The following is a 14,508-nucleotide window of genomic DNA, read 5'->3' as shown; positions in this document are numbered from 1 at the left end:
AAACATCTAGAAGTCGGCACTGAAACTCTATTTTAAAAATATAGACTTCTCCTGCTCTGCTCTGGGCGAATCACTGAGCTAATCTACTTGGATTTTCCGTTTTAAAAGGATTTATTTATCCCTAGAATGATTAGGGTTTATTTACATACTCTATGCGGTTCCTTTAAAAATGGCGACACGCCCACTCCTGTCCCGCGTGCTCTCGCGGTTAAATCTGGTTGGTAGGTTACTGGTGCTAGGCGACCTGCAGCGTTTGTTTCGCTGCTTTCGACCAATGAAATCATCGCCAGCTTCGCTCTGTGAGCCAATCAGATTTCAGGGTTTGAGTGGCAGTTTAAAAATTGTTCTTTCGGGTTCGATCTAAAACTGCTGATTATCGGTTGTAGTGTGCACTACTCAGGGGACAAGAGCTGTACTGTTACACACTATGTAGTGTACTTATATAGGGCGTAAGAAGGCGTTTGAGATTCAGCCTAGTCAACTTTGTCGCTGTCAGTATAAAAGGTGGAACATTTGCACACCTTGTTGAGTGAGTTAGGACGTGTGTTTTCATAGTGAAAAGTTTAATGTTGCTATAAGACCGGAACGCTATAATATTAAAGTTAAGCTTTATACTTTGAATGAGTGCAGCTGAGCAGCTAGTGTAGTGTTTGCCCTTCATTAAATTAACGCTACGTTGCTCTTCCAAACATTTCAGGGTTGTTGTATGTTTCAGCGCTTTTGTCGCCACAATGCCGTCCCGCACGGAGGACTACGAAGTTCTCAGCACCATAGGCTCCGGCTCGTACGGAAAATGCCAGAAAATTAGGAGAAAATCCGACGGAAAGGTAACTAGAGCTGACCTAGTGACCCCGCTTCACCGTGTCGCTTTGTGTTTGTAGCCGCAGTGAGTTAGCATGTTAGCAATGCTAGTAAAATACCCAGGAATTTAACGCTTTAGGGAAAAAAAAAAAGATTATCGTGCTATTGTATGAGAAACAACGTATAAAACTCCTACACTCTTTACAGTAAACAACTTCTCCTGCTTAAAAATAAGGAAATACAATTGAGAAACCTCCTCAAGCTGAAGCTGGTGTAACACCGCGTTTCTGACTCACACACTGCTGTTAAACCGTCTGTTTTCTCCTCACACACACACACACACACACACACAGTACCCTAACATACACAGTATTGCTTTGGGAAGTTATGTGAGGTAGAGTTGAACTTGGTTAAGTAAGAAATAATCTCGCTGTTAGGTTAAATAACACGCTTTTTATCAGTCTATTATTAATATTAGATCATCTGGAGATGTGGCTGAGCTGTTACTATAGAAACGATAAGCTATTAGGACGAGCGCATTGATATAAACCTGTGATTCGCCTTGCAGCCGGAACTACTGTCAGAGCTGCTGCTAGAGAAAATTAATCAACACCTTCTGACCAATCAGATTCAAGAATTCAACAGCACTGTGTGATTTATAAGCTACATTCACACTTTTATACTATCTTACAGTTTCCTTTTTTTATTCAGTGCCGTAAACCTGTTTGACTTGTTTGAATGAATTTGACATGTTTTTTAAAAAAACTTCTCTCCATTTTTTTTAGGCAATTACATGTTGATATTAAGGCCAAAAACATCTTTTAAAGAAAATAAATAATTGAGACCACAATGTAAAACAGATGATGGACAGATACATTAAAATGTATGTTTATTTATTATGTTTATTGATAACTGGACTGTTTTTGGTTATAGTTCCTTCATCATCTGTGTTTCCTGTCTGTGGATAAAAAAAAAAAAAGGATGTGTGGATTGATAGAGAAAATAAACAAAGGAACAGTCAGTCTTTTAATTATTAATATGGCACACGTGAAGCTGAAGTGTTTTGTGTGTTAGATCCTGGTGTGGAAGGAGCTGGATTATGGCACCATGGCAGAGGTGGAGAAGCAGATGTTGGTGTCGGAAGTGAACCTGCTGCGGGAGCTGAGACACCCTAACATCGTCAGATACTACGACCGCATCATCGACCGCACCAACACCACTCTGTATATCGTGATGGAGTTCTGCGAGGGCGGTGACCTGGCCACTCTCATAAGCAAGTGCATTAAAGAGAGGTAACTGCTTATGTATATCCTTTTAGCACGGTGTATTAGGCATTGGTTATATGTTATACTGAAATATTCAGAATGCCTCATTTAGTTTGGGCTCTTTAACTCCATTTGGAAGGAAGATGCAGCCTATGGAGGAGACATAGCTCACAAGGTGAACTCTGTCCAAGCATAACTAATGACAGCTGCCTTCTAATGCATTTTGTTTTGAACAAATTTCAAGGAGCGTGACATAATCCTAATCCCATAATTCTGTTTGTTTTTAATGAGCATGAATTCTGAATTAAACACTGTTGAGTTCCATAATGATTAGCTTAGGCAGTTATAATATTTAAACTGAATATTGGCTTATTGCCATGTTGGTCATGTTACTCTTTATAACAGCATTGTTGAATTCTTGAATTTATAGTTTATGTATATTAATGCTAACATGTTATAGAAACAACTCATTCACAGGGACTCGTAAGGTGGACAATCCAGGTAAAGGTGAAGGTAAATGCAATAAAACCAAAATAGGAACTGTTAAATGTATGATGCTTCAGTCATTAATGAATTAAAATTTGTGTTTTTTGGCAATTTGCTGTGATGTAAGAGGAATAAAACACTTCAGGACATGCTGTCATTTGGAAAATAATCAACTTTTGGGGTTCACGTCAGGCTGTATCGCACTACCTCGTCATTGATTATTTGCCTGTAACAGAATGCGTTTTATTGTTTTATTCTTTGTGTGTTCTGTTATTTTTATTTATAGTAACACTAAATCTTCTCTCTTCTGTATTTTCTACTGTCTGTGGTGTGTGTCTGTGCGTGCTGCTGTCTGACAGGAGGTATCTGGAGGAGGAGTTTATCCTACGCGTCATGGCTCAGCTGTCTCTGGCCCTGAAGGAGTGTCATGGCCGGAATGATGGAGGCAGCACGGTCCTTCATCGTGATCTGAAACCTGCTAACATCTTCCTCGATGCCAAGCAAAATGTAAAACTCGGCGATTTTGGCCTGGCAAGGATTCTTAAACATGACACAAGCTTTGCTAAAACCTTTGTGGGGACTCCGTATTACATGTCACCTGTAAGTAAGGCACTCTTTTTTTTTTTTTTTTTTTTTTTTAAAAAAAAACCCTTTTCAAAATCGCTGGTATTTTACACAAATTCCTGTAAGAATGCTACATGCTACATACTCACTGTTAGCTTCAGTGCTTAGAGAGTAAGCTGACCACTGTCCTGAATTTCACGGCAACATCCTGTAGTTCCTGTAATTGAAGATTAGTCCCACATCCCACACAAAAAAAACACTGTCTCTCGTTCCTTCCAAATATTCTACTCATTTGTGTATTTGAGTAATTGAACAGGGCCATGTTTCCTCAAAGCATCACAGCACAAAGATGATGTTAAATAGGTAGAGTACGCATCAGAATAAATACTCTCTCTCCCAGTTAAGATGATCTTAATTTTGATATGTTTTTGGGAAACTCAACCCAGAACTTTTGCACTGGAAGCTGGATGTCCTCCATGTTAGATAGCAGGAGCCTTTAAAGTCTTTACAGTGCTTTACCTTATTAGCCATTTGCATTACTCTAGTAGTGACTGCATGCTGGTTTTGCCCACAGGAACAAATGAATCGCATGTCCTACAACGAAAAGTCAGACATCTGGTCATTAGGATGTTTGCTGTATGAACTCTGTGCCTTGTCGTGAGTAGTCAAACATTCCCCATCAAACATTTTGGTGTCACAGCTTCTTATGAGGTTGTACATTTGTGTGTGGTTTTTTTTTTTTTTTTTTTGGGGTTACGTTTTGTTTTTAATCCCTCTTGGAATTCGCAGTCCCCCCTTCACAGCCTATAACCAGGAGGAACTGGCTGAGAAGATCAACGAGGGGAAGTTCAGGAGGATTCCATACCGATACTCGGATGAGCTGAACACGCTGCTGTGCAGGATGCTGCATCTAAAGGTCTGTTTAGATGTTAAATTTAAAAAATAAAAAAAAAAATCCAGGTTTGCTGCATCATTTAAGATCTGCTGCAGGGAGAAAAGCACTGGCAGTGGAGACTCCTTACATAAACATTTAAATAAATGTTTCCTTATAGAAAGCTTCACACTTGCAAATAATGTTTTTCTTTGTTAAACACATTCTTCCTTATCAGGCTTAGATTATGTAGTCCACTGTACAAGTCCCTGTGAATTAGCTGTTACTATGGAAACAACAGCAACATTAGAATGTGCATATTAGTATATACTTATGATTTTAATTACATCTGGAACGACTATCAGAGCTGCTGTTATAGAAAATTAATCAATACATTCTGACCAATCAGATTCGAGAATTTTGCAGCATGTGCCACTTGATCGAGGACTAAATAATCTTATAGTCTGGATAATACACTGTTTTTAATATAACCTTGAAATGCTTTCTGCTCAAACCAGTTTCTCATTCTGCCTGGCTCTGTTGTCAGGATTACCTGCGTCCCTCGGTGGACTCGATCCTCCAGAGCTTGTTAATCTCCACGTATGTGACTCAGGAGCAGAAGAAGGCTCAGGCGAGGCAGCAGCGGGGGTCATGTGACCTGGAGCAGCCTAAACTGGTGGAACTGAAGCTGAAGGAGCAGGCACTACGCCAGCGCGAGCAGGACCTTAAGGAGCGAGAAGAGAGACTGGAGCGTAAGAATAATTATTCTTAATTATAATCTTAATTATACTTAATTATACAAGTTATTTCTTGTCCACTAATTTGATTGGTCAAGTGGCCTTCAAAGAGTGATGATATTTAGTACTGTGTATCACTGCTACATAAAATTCCAATTCTTGCAATAGTTCGTTACGTTGAAAACGTAACTGCACTTACTAAGGGCTGTCAGTCAGTCTGTGCGTTGGCATGGCAACAAGCAACGCTCTATCCAGCTGCGGCTTCTTTGGGAACTGTTTTCATTGATGGAGCAAAAATAAAGTAACAAATATTTTGCCATATAGTGTGTCTAAAATGTCTGTTACTTGATACTCATTTTTTATTGCTTTTATACCACAGTTCTATTATCACATCATGCTGTTTTACTGAACATCAGCATGGCTGCGATTTGGCTGTAGGCACGAGGCCGCAGGATGAGTTTCAGTATAGCAGTACTCTAGCTTGTGCGATATTGCTTAATTATAATTGTTGCTTCAGTTTGTCTGTATGCCAGTCAGTATTTGAATTAAATGGCAAATTTGACTAGATTTTTCTGTACACTAAAACTAGCTACATTGTTTCCTTACCTTTTAGAAAAGATAGCATTGTAATGAGGGTCATTAGGTTAGCTAAACATAAGTTAGCTAATGACGTCATAAAATAAGACTTTACGTAACACAATCTGGTGTTTCATCAGTGTTACTAGAATAGCTAAATAGCTGTCTTCATTTTTAGCTCTCATGCTATAATAAAGTAACACAGTCCTATCCAGTGTTGTTGGCACCTTTGCAATTGAGCAAAACCAAACCACTCATGCAGTGAGTAATATTTAGATATGTGGTTACAATATTATCTGCACCTGCACAGTTAATATTTGGAAAAGAATAACAGCACTGAATCTCCTCCTGTAATGTCTAACAACTTGGAGATACTTTTAGAAATGTCTTGTACATGCAGAATGTTTAGAGCTCAGGTTACACATGTAGACGTCCTTTTCAGTTCAGACCAAAGGTTTTAAATAGGGTTCAAATCCAGGGCCTGAACTCACACATTCCACTGAGAAGATAAGTGATAAGTGTGGCCGAGTATGAGCAGAGCAGAATGGGGTCATTAGTGCAGTAAACTCTCCCTGTCTCTCAACTGTCCCCACTGCTCTGATTTGCTAACTGCTTTTTACAAAGAAACCATCTTCTGTACACTCATCTTCTGACGCCCATCACCCAGATCCTGCATTGTTACTACACTGTAACTGTTCATGTTTTCTCTTCCTCTCGCAGAGAAGGAGCAGGAGCTGTGCATTAGAGAGAGACTAGCGAACGAGAAGCTGACCAGGTAAACCTTTAAAGGCTGTTCGTTGTGCCAGAGTTAGACAGTTTGGGCATAAATAAAAAGTACATAATTTCTAATACAGTTTGTACTTTTTATAAAATGTATAATAATGATAAGAAATATTCAAGTACAATCCACCCTTAATCTTTAGACCACACTGTGTGCGTGTGACTGAAGGAATGTGCGCATGCCAGTGTGCTGGTTTATGAATGCAGGTTGCTGTTAGTCAGGGGGTGCAAAGTAACTGCATGTACTCTCCTTGAGGACATACAGTACTTGAGGACATGATTCACAGTAACTTTTTTGAGTGGAATTAAGTCATAGTTTTTGAAAAGAAAAGAGAATCTTCAACCATGCTACATTTAGTTAACGTAAGAGCAGAATAGACGGGAACATTGTCAGATTAGTTGTATCAAATATAGACCTAAAATGTAAATAACTAAAGGACATTTTCACCAGATTTCCACCACTGCTGTTAATATTAGCTATTAAACTGTTGTACTTCAGACACAAAACATGTCCCTAAAACTACATTTTGTTTTGCATTAATACATTTGTGGTGTCACACCTTTGCTCTAAAATGAATGCTTTAAATTTGAAATGGAAATAATGTCCCTCTCCCTCTCCACAGAGCAGAGAGTTTGATGAAGGCCTATAATGTGATGAGGCAGCAGAGGGCACACTCTCCACTGTTTACAGAAGACAGAGGTATGCAGGTGAAACGGAAGCCGCTGCACCCTCTGAACACAGAGAACAGCTAACCATGGCTTGTGTAAATGAATGTGTTCAGTGTTGTTTCGAATGTGCTACATGTTGGTTTTGTGTGTTTTATATGATTTTGTTTGTTTGTTTGTTTGTTTTTTTATACATGATTTTAATAATTAATAAAATGCCTGCAAACGGGCCACAAACTGACATTCGCAACTGCAGGGATTCCAAAAGATTCCAGTCAGGCTGCTTAGTTGTTAAATGATTCACAATATTAAAATGAATCTCTTTCTCAGCATTAAAATCATAATTATGGATCACTATCCTTCAGCCAAGTTAGAAATTAAATACTTTTATTGTACTGACAATTTTTTTCTAACAGAACACAGCCTTTTATTTCACAATCTCACATGGTTAAGACAGATTATAATGCTTAAAATGTACAAATCTCTGAATCAGAATAAAAACATTATGAGGAGTAAGGGGGGGGGGGGGGGGGACGACAGCACATCCTGAGGTGTTTTATTCCTCTTATACCACAGCAAATTTCCAGTGATATAACTTTTCTTAACGTAGGAGTGACATACTTTTTATTTGTATATGTTGTTGCACATCTTACAGGAGCCATAAAACATCATTCCCTCAGTAGCGTCTCCTTTTTTCTCTCTCCTGAAGTTAATAATACAAAAAACACAGCTTTTCATGTTAGAGAAACTGCAAAAAGCCCTCCATCCTGAAGACTTTAACTGTGTTGGAAAACTTTGTCACAGCCTCACCTACTACTGGCACCAAGTGTTGACTATGATTTTTCTTCCCTAGTATCATACAAACACACTTAATATTTTTCATTATATCCACTATAAAAGGGAGGTGGGGTTGTCTTGTGACAAGGCCATACAGAAAATGAAGTGCAGAAACATCATTAATGGGCCACATCAAATGGCTTTATTTCAGTTTAAATAAATCCTCTAAATGTTCACTGAGTCCATATTCAATGTCTGGTTAAGTACTATTTAAATCTCATTGCTTCACCCCTCATGATCTTGTCCACCCAGTGCTTTATTCTAGTTCACTTCCGTCTTGCAGGCGAATGATGCTGATCATGTTTGTGTCTTGACTTCCAGATGAGAGCAAGAACATGTCACCTGGAAAGAAGAAAGTCCATTTTGCGGGTGACAGCAAAGAGAACATGTGTCCTGAGCAGAAACTCGGCATCAGAACTCAGGAGCGTGTGCTCATTAAGAAACTGCAGGCCGTTAATATAGGAGAAATGGAGAGGAATTATCAGCTGAAGTGCAGGCCCATGCAGGGTATTCGCTAACACTGACGGATTACAAGCAAATCCTGATTTCAGCACAATGTATCATCCCTGAAAAATGACATAAACTCTCCACAAAGCATCAGAAGCATCTACTAAAGACTTCATTGTGAAAGGCTTCAGAAAGATTGTGGGCTTTCCTTATAAGACACGAAATCAATCTTAGCTGGACAACTTGGCCTTGTTTTAAGTTCATGCCTTTTCATACAGCTTAATATCAAGGATTTCAAGAAGTGTTATATTTATTGTGTTTTAGAAAGTGAAGTTTGGCCAAAGGTCTAACACTGGATAATTGTATTTAATGTTAGTTATGTGTTTCTGAGAATGTGAGTGTAAATTGTGTTGGTGCTTAACTTTATTTTAGTCATTTTATTTTTAGTAGTGTTGTATGTTGTAAATGTTTGTACATTTATTGTGTAGATCAAAAGAAGAGAAAAAAACTTTCTTGTCTGGTTATTTTGCAGTTGTTTTTGCCATGCGGTTCTTTCAAACATATTAGGAAATCTTTAAAAAATTGTTGTGCAGTTATGATTATTAATTGAAAAAATAATTAATAGAAAATGAGACTCATAGTGTTGACCTAAGCATGAGGCCCAAATTTTATATACACCTAGGCTGAAGAGATTCAATCTCATTTTTTTCAAAACTCCACATTTCAGGTTACCATACCTTTTTTGCAAGTCAATTAGGGCATCTACCTTCACATCAGAAGTCAGTTTAAAACAATGGATTAGCGACAGATACACTATATTGCCAACAGTATATGGACACTTGACCAATCACACCTATATGTGTTTGTTGAACATCCCATTGTAGATTTAATTCAGTTTTGTTTATATCTTTTAACAATGGATATTGTCGCAAAGCAGTTTTTAAGAAATCTGGCTATAAATTTTAATTTTGAAATTTATAAATTTATCCCAAATGAGCAAGCCACAGGCCATGGTGGCAAAGAAGAACTCCCTGAGGCAACAAGAGGAAGAAACCTTGAGAGGAACCAGACTCAAAAGGGAACGTATCTTCATCTGGGTGACACCTGATTATATATCATTTATATATCTATAACTGTATACTATATAGTCAAAAAGTACCAATTGTGCTTACAGGAACTTGATTATGAGCAACGTTATAGTTTTAACTTTAAGTTTATCCTATCAAACTGAAGTTATTAACCGTTGAATAGAGACTTGAGTGCAAACTTTTCTTAGCAATTGCAGTCCTATGTCTATCCAAGTAAGAACATCCACAGTCAACTTTATGGTTTCTATGTGGTATCATCCACAGTAAATCTCTTGGTGATCTTTAGGCTGTCTAGGTGGGGCCATCCTTAGCAGCAGCGGGTGATTTTCAGGTCATGAAACCTCCATGCAAAAGTGGGGAATCAAGATGGATCAGGCAGTTCCTGAGGGTAGAAGGAGTCAGGATCACTGGTATCTCAGGAGTATCATGTGTAGGGGGAAAATAACATGGGTTATTAGGTATGCTCTTGTTCTGTAATGGTTTAAGAAAATGTACATTGTGCGCAGAATGCAAGTAGGGACTCTGGCAACAGCATAGCTACAACAGCATAACTAAAAGGGAGAACCATAAGGTTACATAGATATGAGGGTGCCCTTGGACATTATGCAGCCAGCGACTCCACCATCAACACACCTGAGTGAATGTGTGAGAGTGGGGGGGTGACAGCAGCCAAACATCCCAGGTCACCAAACCACTCTATGCCCATGAACCCTTCAGATCTGCACCTTTACCTAAGAGAAAAGCTATTAACAAAAGGCTTGACTAAACAAATATGTTTTCAGCCTAGACTTAAACACTGAGACTGTGTCTGAATCCCTGACACTAATTGGAAGGCTGTTCCTTAACTGTGGGGCTTTGTAAGAGAAAGCTCTGCCTTCATTTTTCTAGGTACCAACAAAGAGCCTTCTACTTTTGGTAGAATTAGGAGTGGCAGTTCATGAAAGTCCATAGGTTTGCTCATGTACTGCAGCACAAGACCATTCAGTGCTTTATACGTCAGTAGTAGTATTTTATAATCAATGTGAAATTTTACTGGAAGCCAATGCAGTGTGGATAAGATAGGGGTGATGTGGTCATATCTTTTGGTTATAGTAAGGACTCTGGCTGCTGCATTCTGGACTACCTGGAGCTTGTTTATGCACCTACTGGAACATACAGATAGCAAGCCATTACAATAATCCAACCAAGGTAAGAAAAGTATGAACTTATTTTTCGGCTATCCTAGTAATATTATCTACATGAGCTTCAAATGAGAGACTAGAGTCAATAATTACACCAAGGTCTTTTACTGCTACACATGATGTAACAGAAAGGCCACCCAGAGTTACTATGTAATCAGAAATATTACTTCTAGCTGCCTGTGGTCCTAACTCAAGTACTTCTTTGTGGAACACCAAACCATACCATAGTATGCACAGAACTCAATATTTACATCTACAAATTGATAATGATCAGTCAAATAAGACCTGAGCCAAGAAAGGGATGTTCTTTTAAGTCCAACATTTTCTAGCCTATCAAGGACAATAATATGATCAATGGTGCCAAAACCAAGGTCAAGCAACACAAGCAAGGAGACACAACCCTGATCAGAGCCCAGTAGTAGGTCATTTACCACTTTAACCAGCGCTGTCTCTGTGCTATGATGAGGCCTAAATCCTGACTGCTACATTTCATGAATGTTATTCTTACATAGGTATGAGTGTAACTTTTGTGCTACAACCTTTTCTAGGATCTTGGAGATAAAGGGGAGGGAGGTTTGATATTGGCCTATAGAAAGGTGACATGGGTCGAGATCAAGTATTTTAATCAGGGGTTTGATAACTGTGATTATTTGTATAAAAATTAAAGAGGTTTGATTACTTTTGGTAGTATCTGTTTGAAGAAATGTGTGGGTAAATGGATCTAGTACACAGGTTGATGATTTTGATGAGGAAATTAGTGAAATTAGTTCAGTCTCTCGAAGGCGAGTAATACATTCTAATCACGGTTCTGATGTGGTTATATTGTTATCTACATGGTAAGTTATCAAATTGTCCGACTTTAAATTAATAGTCTGAATTTTTCACCATCGATTGATGATGTGCATGCTTCTGTGGTGGTCTTATTCCTAAATAGAAGTATTAAGTAAGAATCTAGGATTATTTCTGTTATCTTCTGTTCAGATGGAGAGATATGCTAATCTAAGAGTCTAAGAGTACTAAGAGCACTAAGAGTCTTTCTATAGCTAAGACGGCTCTCCTTTCATGCTGTTTGGAATTCTACCAATGTAGTTTGATGCCACTTACGTTCTAATTTTCGAGTGGTCTTTTTAAGGTGTGCATGTGATCATTATACCAGGGTGCTAGTTTTTTCTCTGTAATTATTTTTCTTTTAAATGGAGCTACATTGTCTAGAGTGTAGCGGAACACTGACTCTAAGCATTCAGTCGCCTGATTGAGTTCCATGGGTTGATAACTCTGGGAGATTATTGATAAAGCTATGTGCAGTAGCTGACGTGAATATATGTTTGATGCAGTAGCGTGGCAAAGTGCATATATTATGACAAAGACACATTTAAATTTAGATGTGACTATATTTTCTAGGTTTAATCTAGTATTAAATCAAGTGTGTGACCACCGTTATGAGTGGGTCCTATTATGTTCTGATTGACCCCTAATGAATCTAGAATGAACACAAACATTGTTCGCAGAGGGTCTTGTGGAATATCAAAATGAATATTAAAGTCTCCAACAATTAATGCTTTGTCTACAGGAACAAGCAGATTTGAGATGAAATCTGCAGATTCATAAAGAAATTCAGAATATGGGCCTGGGGGTCTGTAAATAATAATTATGCAGCACAAGGGGAAAGTAAAAAATACAACAAATGAAAACAATAGCACAAAATTATTGATGAAAAAAGAAAAAAATTAGATTTAGATTTCCACTCCAACCTTTGCAAATCATGTCTTCATGGACCTCACTTTATGCACAGGGGCGTTGTCATGCTGGAACAGGTTTGGGCCTCTTAGTTCCAGTAAAAGCTACAGCATACAAAGACATCCTATACAATTGCATGTTTCCAACTTTGTGGCAACAGTTTAGGAAAGACCCACATATAGGTGGAATGGTCAGGTGTCCACATACTTTTGGCCATATACTGTATATTTCAGCTTTAATTCATTCCAGTGGGTCAAAAGTTTACATTCACCAAGTTGATTGTCTTTTTAAACTGTTGGGAAGATTGAAGAAATTGATCGAATGACGTTTAGAAGCTTCTGATTGGCCAGTTTTCATTTTTGTTGTCATTTTGTTGCCTTTTTGCCCTTGATACATGAGGAAATACAAGTAACTAAGCCAAGATTTCAGAAAATAAATTGTGGATGTCTGGTTCCTCCTCTGGCTCCACATGTCTGGTTCCTCATTAGGAGTAATTCTGACTGCCTGAAGTTTACAGGTGATCACCAGCCTTTTGAATGAGTGTTCTCTGGTTAGATGAAACAAAAACTGAACTATTTAGCCATAATGATCAACACTATGTATGTGGTTCAAGCTGATAGAAAGGAAACTGTCTCTGAATTACTGCTACTAATATTGCACAACAATAAATCAATTAGAAAACTGAAACCTTTATTGATAAAGTTAGTTAAAATAACACCAGTTGGTGAAGATGGTCTACCAGTCTGACCAGCTTGGCCTGTGTTTAGGTGGCTCGTAGCTGTCCAGACCAGGCTGGGTTCTTCATCTGGGGCATGAGTTGGTTTTGTACTGGGAGTATTGTGAATACTGTGAACACTAAAGGCACTGAGGCCATTTGCATTAGCTTCCTTTCGGGTCCAGTTTGGTTCAAGAACTATAGTGAAAACACCCTTTTAGCTAGAAAGCTGAAACATATTTTTAAAACTGGAACATTAGGGACCCAAATATTGAGTTATACCATGCAGGCTGGTGCAGGCACGAGCGACTTGGCAGAGACTGTATGGAGGACTTTGCTTAAGGTCAGAGATCTTACACACCACAGCTGCTGAATTCCAGCACGTCACCCGCTGCTTGGCAACCGTTACACGGTATGTTGCGAAACGTGTGAACAGCAACGTTATAAGCACACATTACACAAAAGTGTGTGTTTTGATCCCTCTTTTCCTCTTTCCCCCGAAAACATGCAACAAGTCGCACCGTGATTCCCTGAATGATGGAAGATGAATGTGTGGACTGATGAGTCTTTCAGACAGGAACTGTTCCATTAATGTGTTTTAAAACACATCTGTCAGAAAAACCAGTCACTTCTGCTAACAGTCTTGATCCGTTACTTGCTTTTTTTTTTTTTTAATTTGAAATCATAACATGTATCTTTAAGCTGTGCACACGCGCTCGGTTTTGCTCTATCCTTTTGTGCCACTTGCAAAAAACAGGCGCGTGTAAAAACGAGTGAGAGCAAAGCAGCGCGGATTACGGGTTTCATTCGGACTGTAGAGGTTAGGGGCTGTGTATAAATTCCTATACTGCTGAAAAACTCCAGTATTGGTGAGTGTAAGTGCTAAGCTGGTAGACTGATACAAAAAGACTGAGTGCTCTGTTGCAAGCAAAAAGTGCTTTAATAAAGTATTAGGCAAGGGGTGTGTGCACTTATGCAACCAGTTTATTGTGAGTTTTGTTTTCCTTTTTCTTCTTTTTGCCCTAAAACCTTTCTATTTGTTTTTCACATTAAAGGTTTAAAAAGATCTGACATGATTTATCTAGGTTTCATTTTTTACATCACAAAAACCTGACATTTTGACAGGGGTGTGTAGACTTTTTTTATATCCAGTGTATATACAGTGTGCAATGTAATAAATATAAAGGGATTGAAAATTCAATAATAATATGGAACAAACTATTACACACACACCTGCAAACAGATAGGGAGCTGCATTTGTGTGTTTCAAGTCTGTAATGATCTACTGGATTCTACTCGACTCTACTGGGTTACTGCCGTGTTTCCTCTGAATATCAACTACAGTAAACAGAAAAGCTCTAACCCTTTCATTCCAACAAACAAACAAAAAAACCCCACTAAACTTACAGTTCTCTTGTCTTTCCTGTCTTTGTGCTTTGAACAATGTGTGCTCAGGCTTTGTAATTTTAATTTCTCCTCTGAAAATATCAGCCCAAATGGAGCTCAAATCTAGGGGCCATTTCACTCTGTTTAATCACCTGACACTGATAGGCTGCATGAATCTACACTCTGGGCAAGAAAGAAATCAGCCCTAGCCTTGCTTCTTCATGCCATTCTATGTATTTTTCTTATGACCACTGGTGGCATTTGGTTCCACAAAAATCCAAAATGATCCACTTTTAGACATTTTTAACAACAAATAATGTGATGCAGATGCCAAAAATTAAACCTGATCAGGGGCGTAACCTGGCCTGTGC

At 38.5% G+C, this 14,508-nt stretch overlaps 1 protein-coding gene across 1 annotated transcript; it reads left to right on the top strand.

The window, feature by feature from the left end:
- The first annotated feature begins 361 nt into the window (after positions 1 to 361).
- On the top strand, positions 362 to 8,554 carry nek2 (NIMA-related kinase 2). The gene is made up of 9 exons (XM_026922755.3): positions 362 to 827; positions 1,876 to 2,093; positions 2,912 to 3,152; positions 3,691 to 3,773; positions 3,906 to 4,032; positions 4,535 to 4,739; positions 6,021 to 6,075; positions 6,704 to 6,780; positions 7,905 to 8,554. The coding sequence occupies exons 1-9, from the start codon at positions 732 to 734 to the stop codon at positions 8,099 to 8,101; spliced, it is 1,299 nt and encodes a 432-aa protein (XP_026778556.3). The 5' UTR covers positions 362 to 731; the 3' UTR covers positions 8,102 to 8,554.
- Positions 8,555 to 14,508: the final 5,954 nt, after the last annotated feature.

Source organism: Pangasianodon hypophthalmus, chromosome 19 (genome assembly GCF_027358585.1).
Source record: "Pangasianodon hypophthalmus isolate fPanHyp1 chromosome 19, fPanHyp1.pri, whole genome shotgun sequence".
NCBI classification, from domain to species: Eukaryota; Metazoa; Chordata; class Actinopteri; order Siluriformes; family Pangasiidae; genus Pangasianodon; species Pangasianodon hypophthalmus.
The sequence above is the reverse complement of the archived record's forward strand: the minus strand, read 5'-3'. Positions and strand labels throughout refer to the sequence as shown.

Coding starts and splice junctions, on each gene's coding strand:
- nek2 (XM_026922755.3), top strand. CDS start 732: ATGCCGTCCCGCACGGAGGACTACGAAGTTCTCAGCACCATAGGCTCC. Junction 4,740..6,020: donor GCGAGAAGAGAGACTGGAGC/GTAAGAATAATT, acceptor TTCCTCTCGCAG/AGAAGGAGCAGGAGCTGTGC. Junction 6,076..6,703: donor GCGAACGAGAAGCTGACCAG/GTAAACCTTTAA, acceptor CCCTCTCCACAG/AGCAGAGAGTTTGATGAAGG.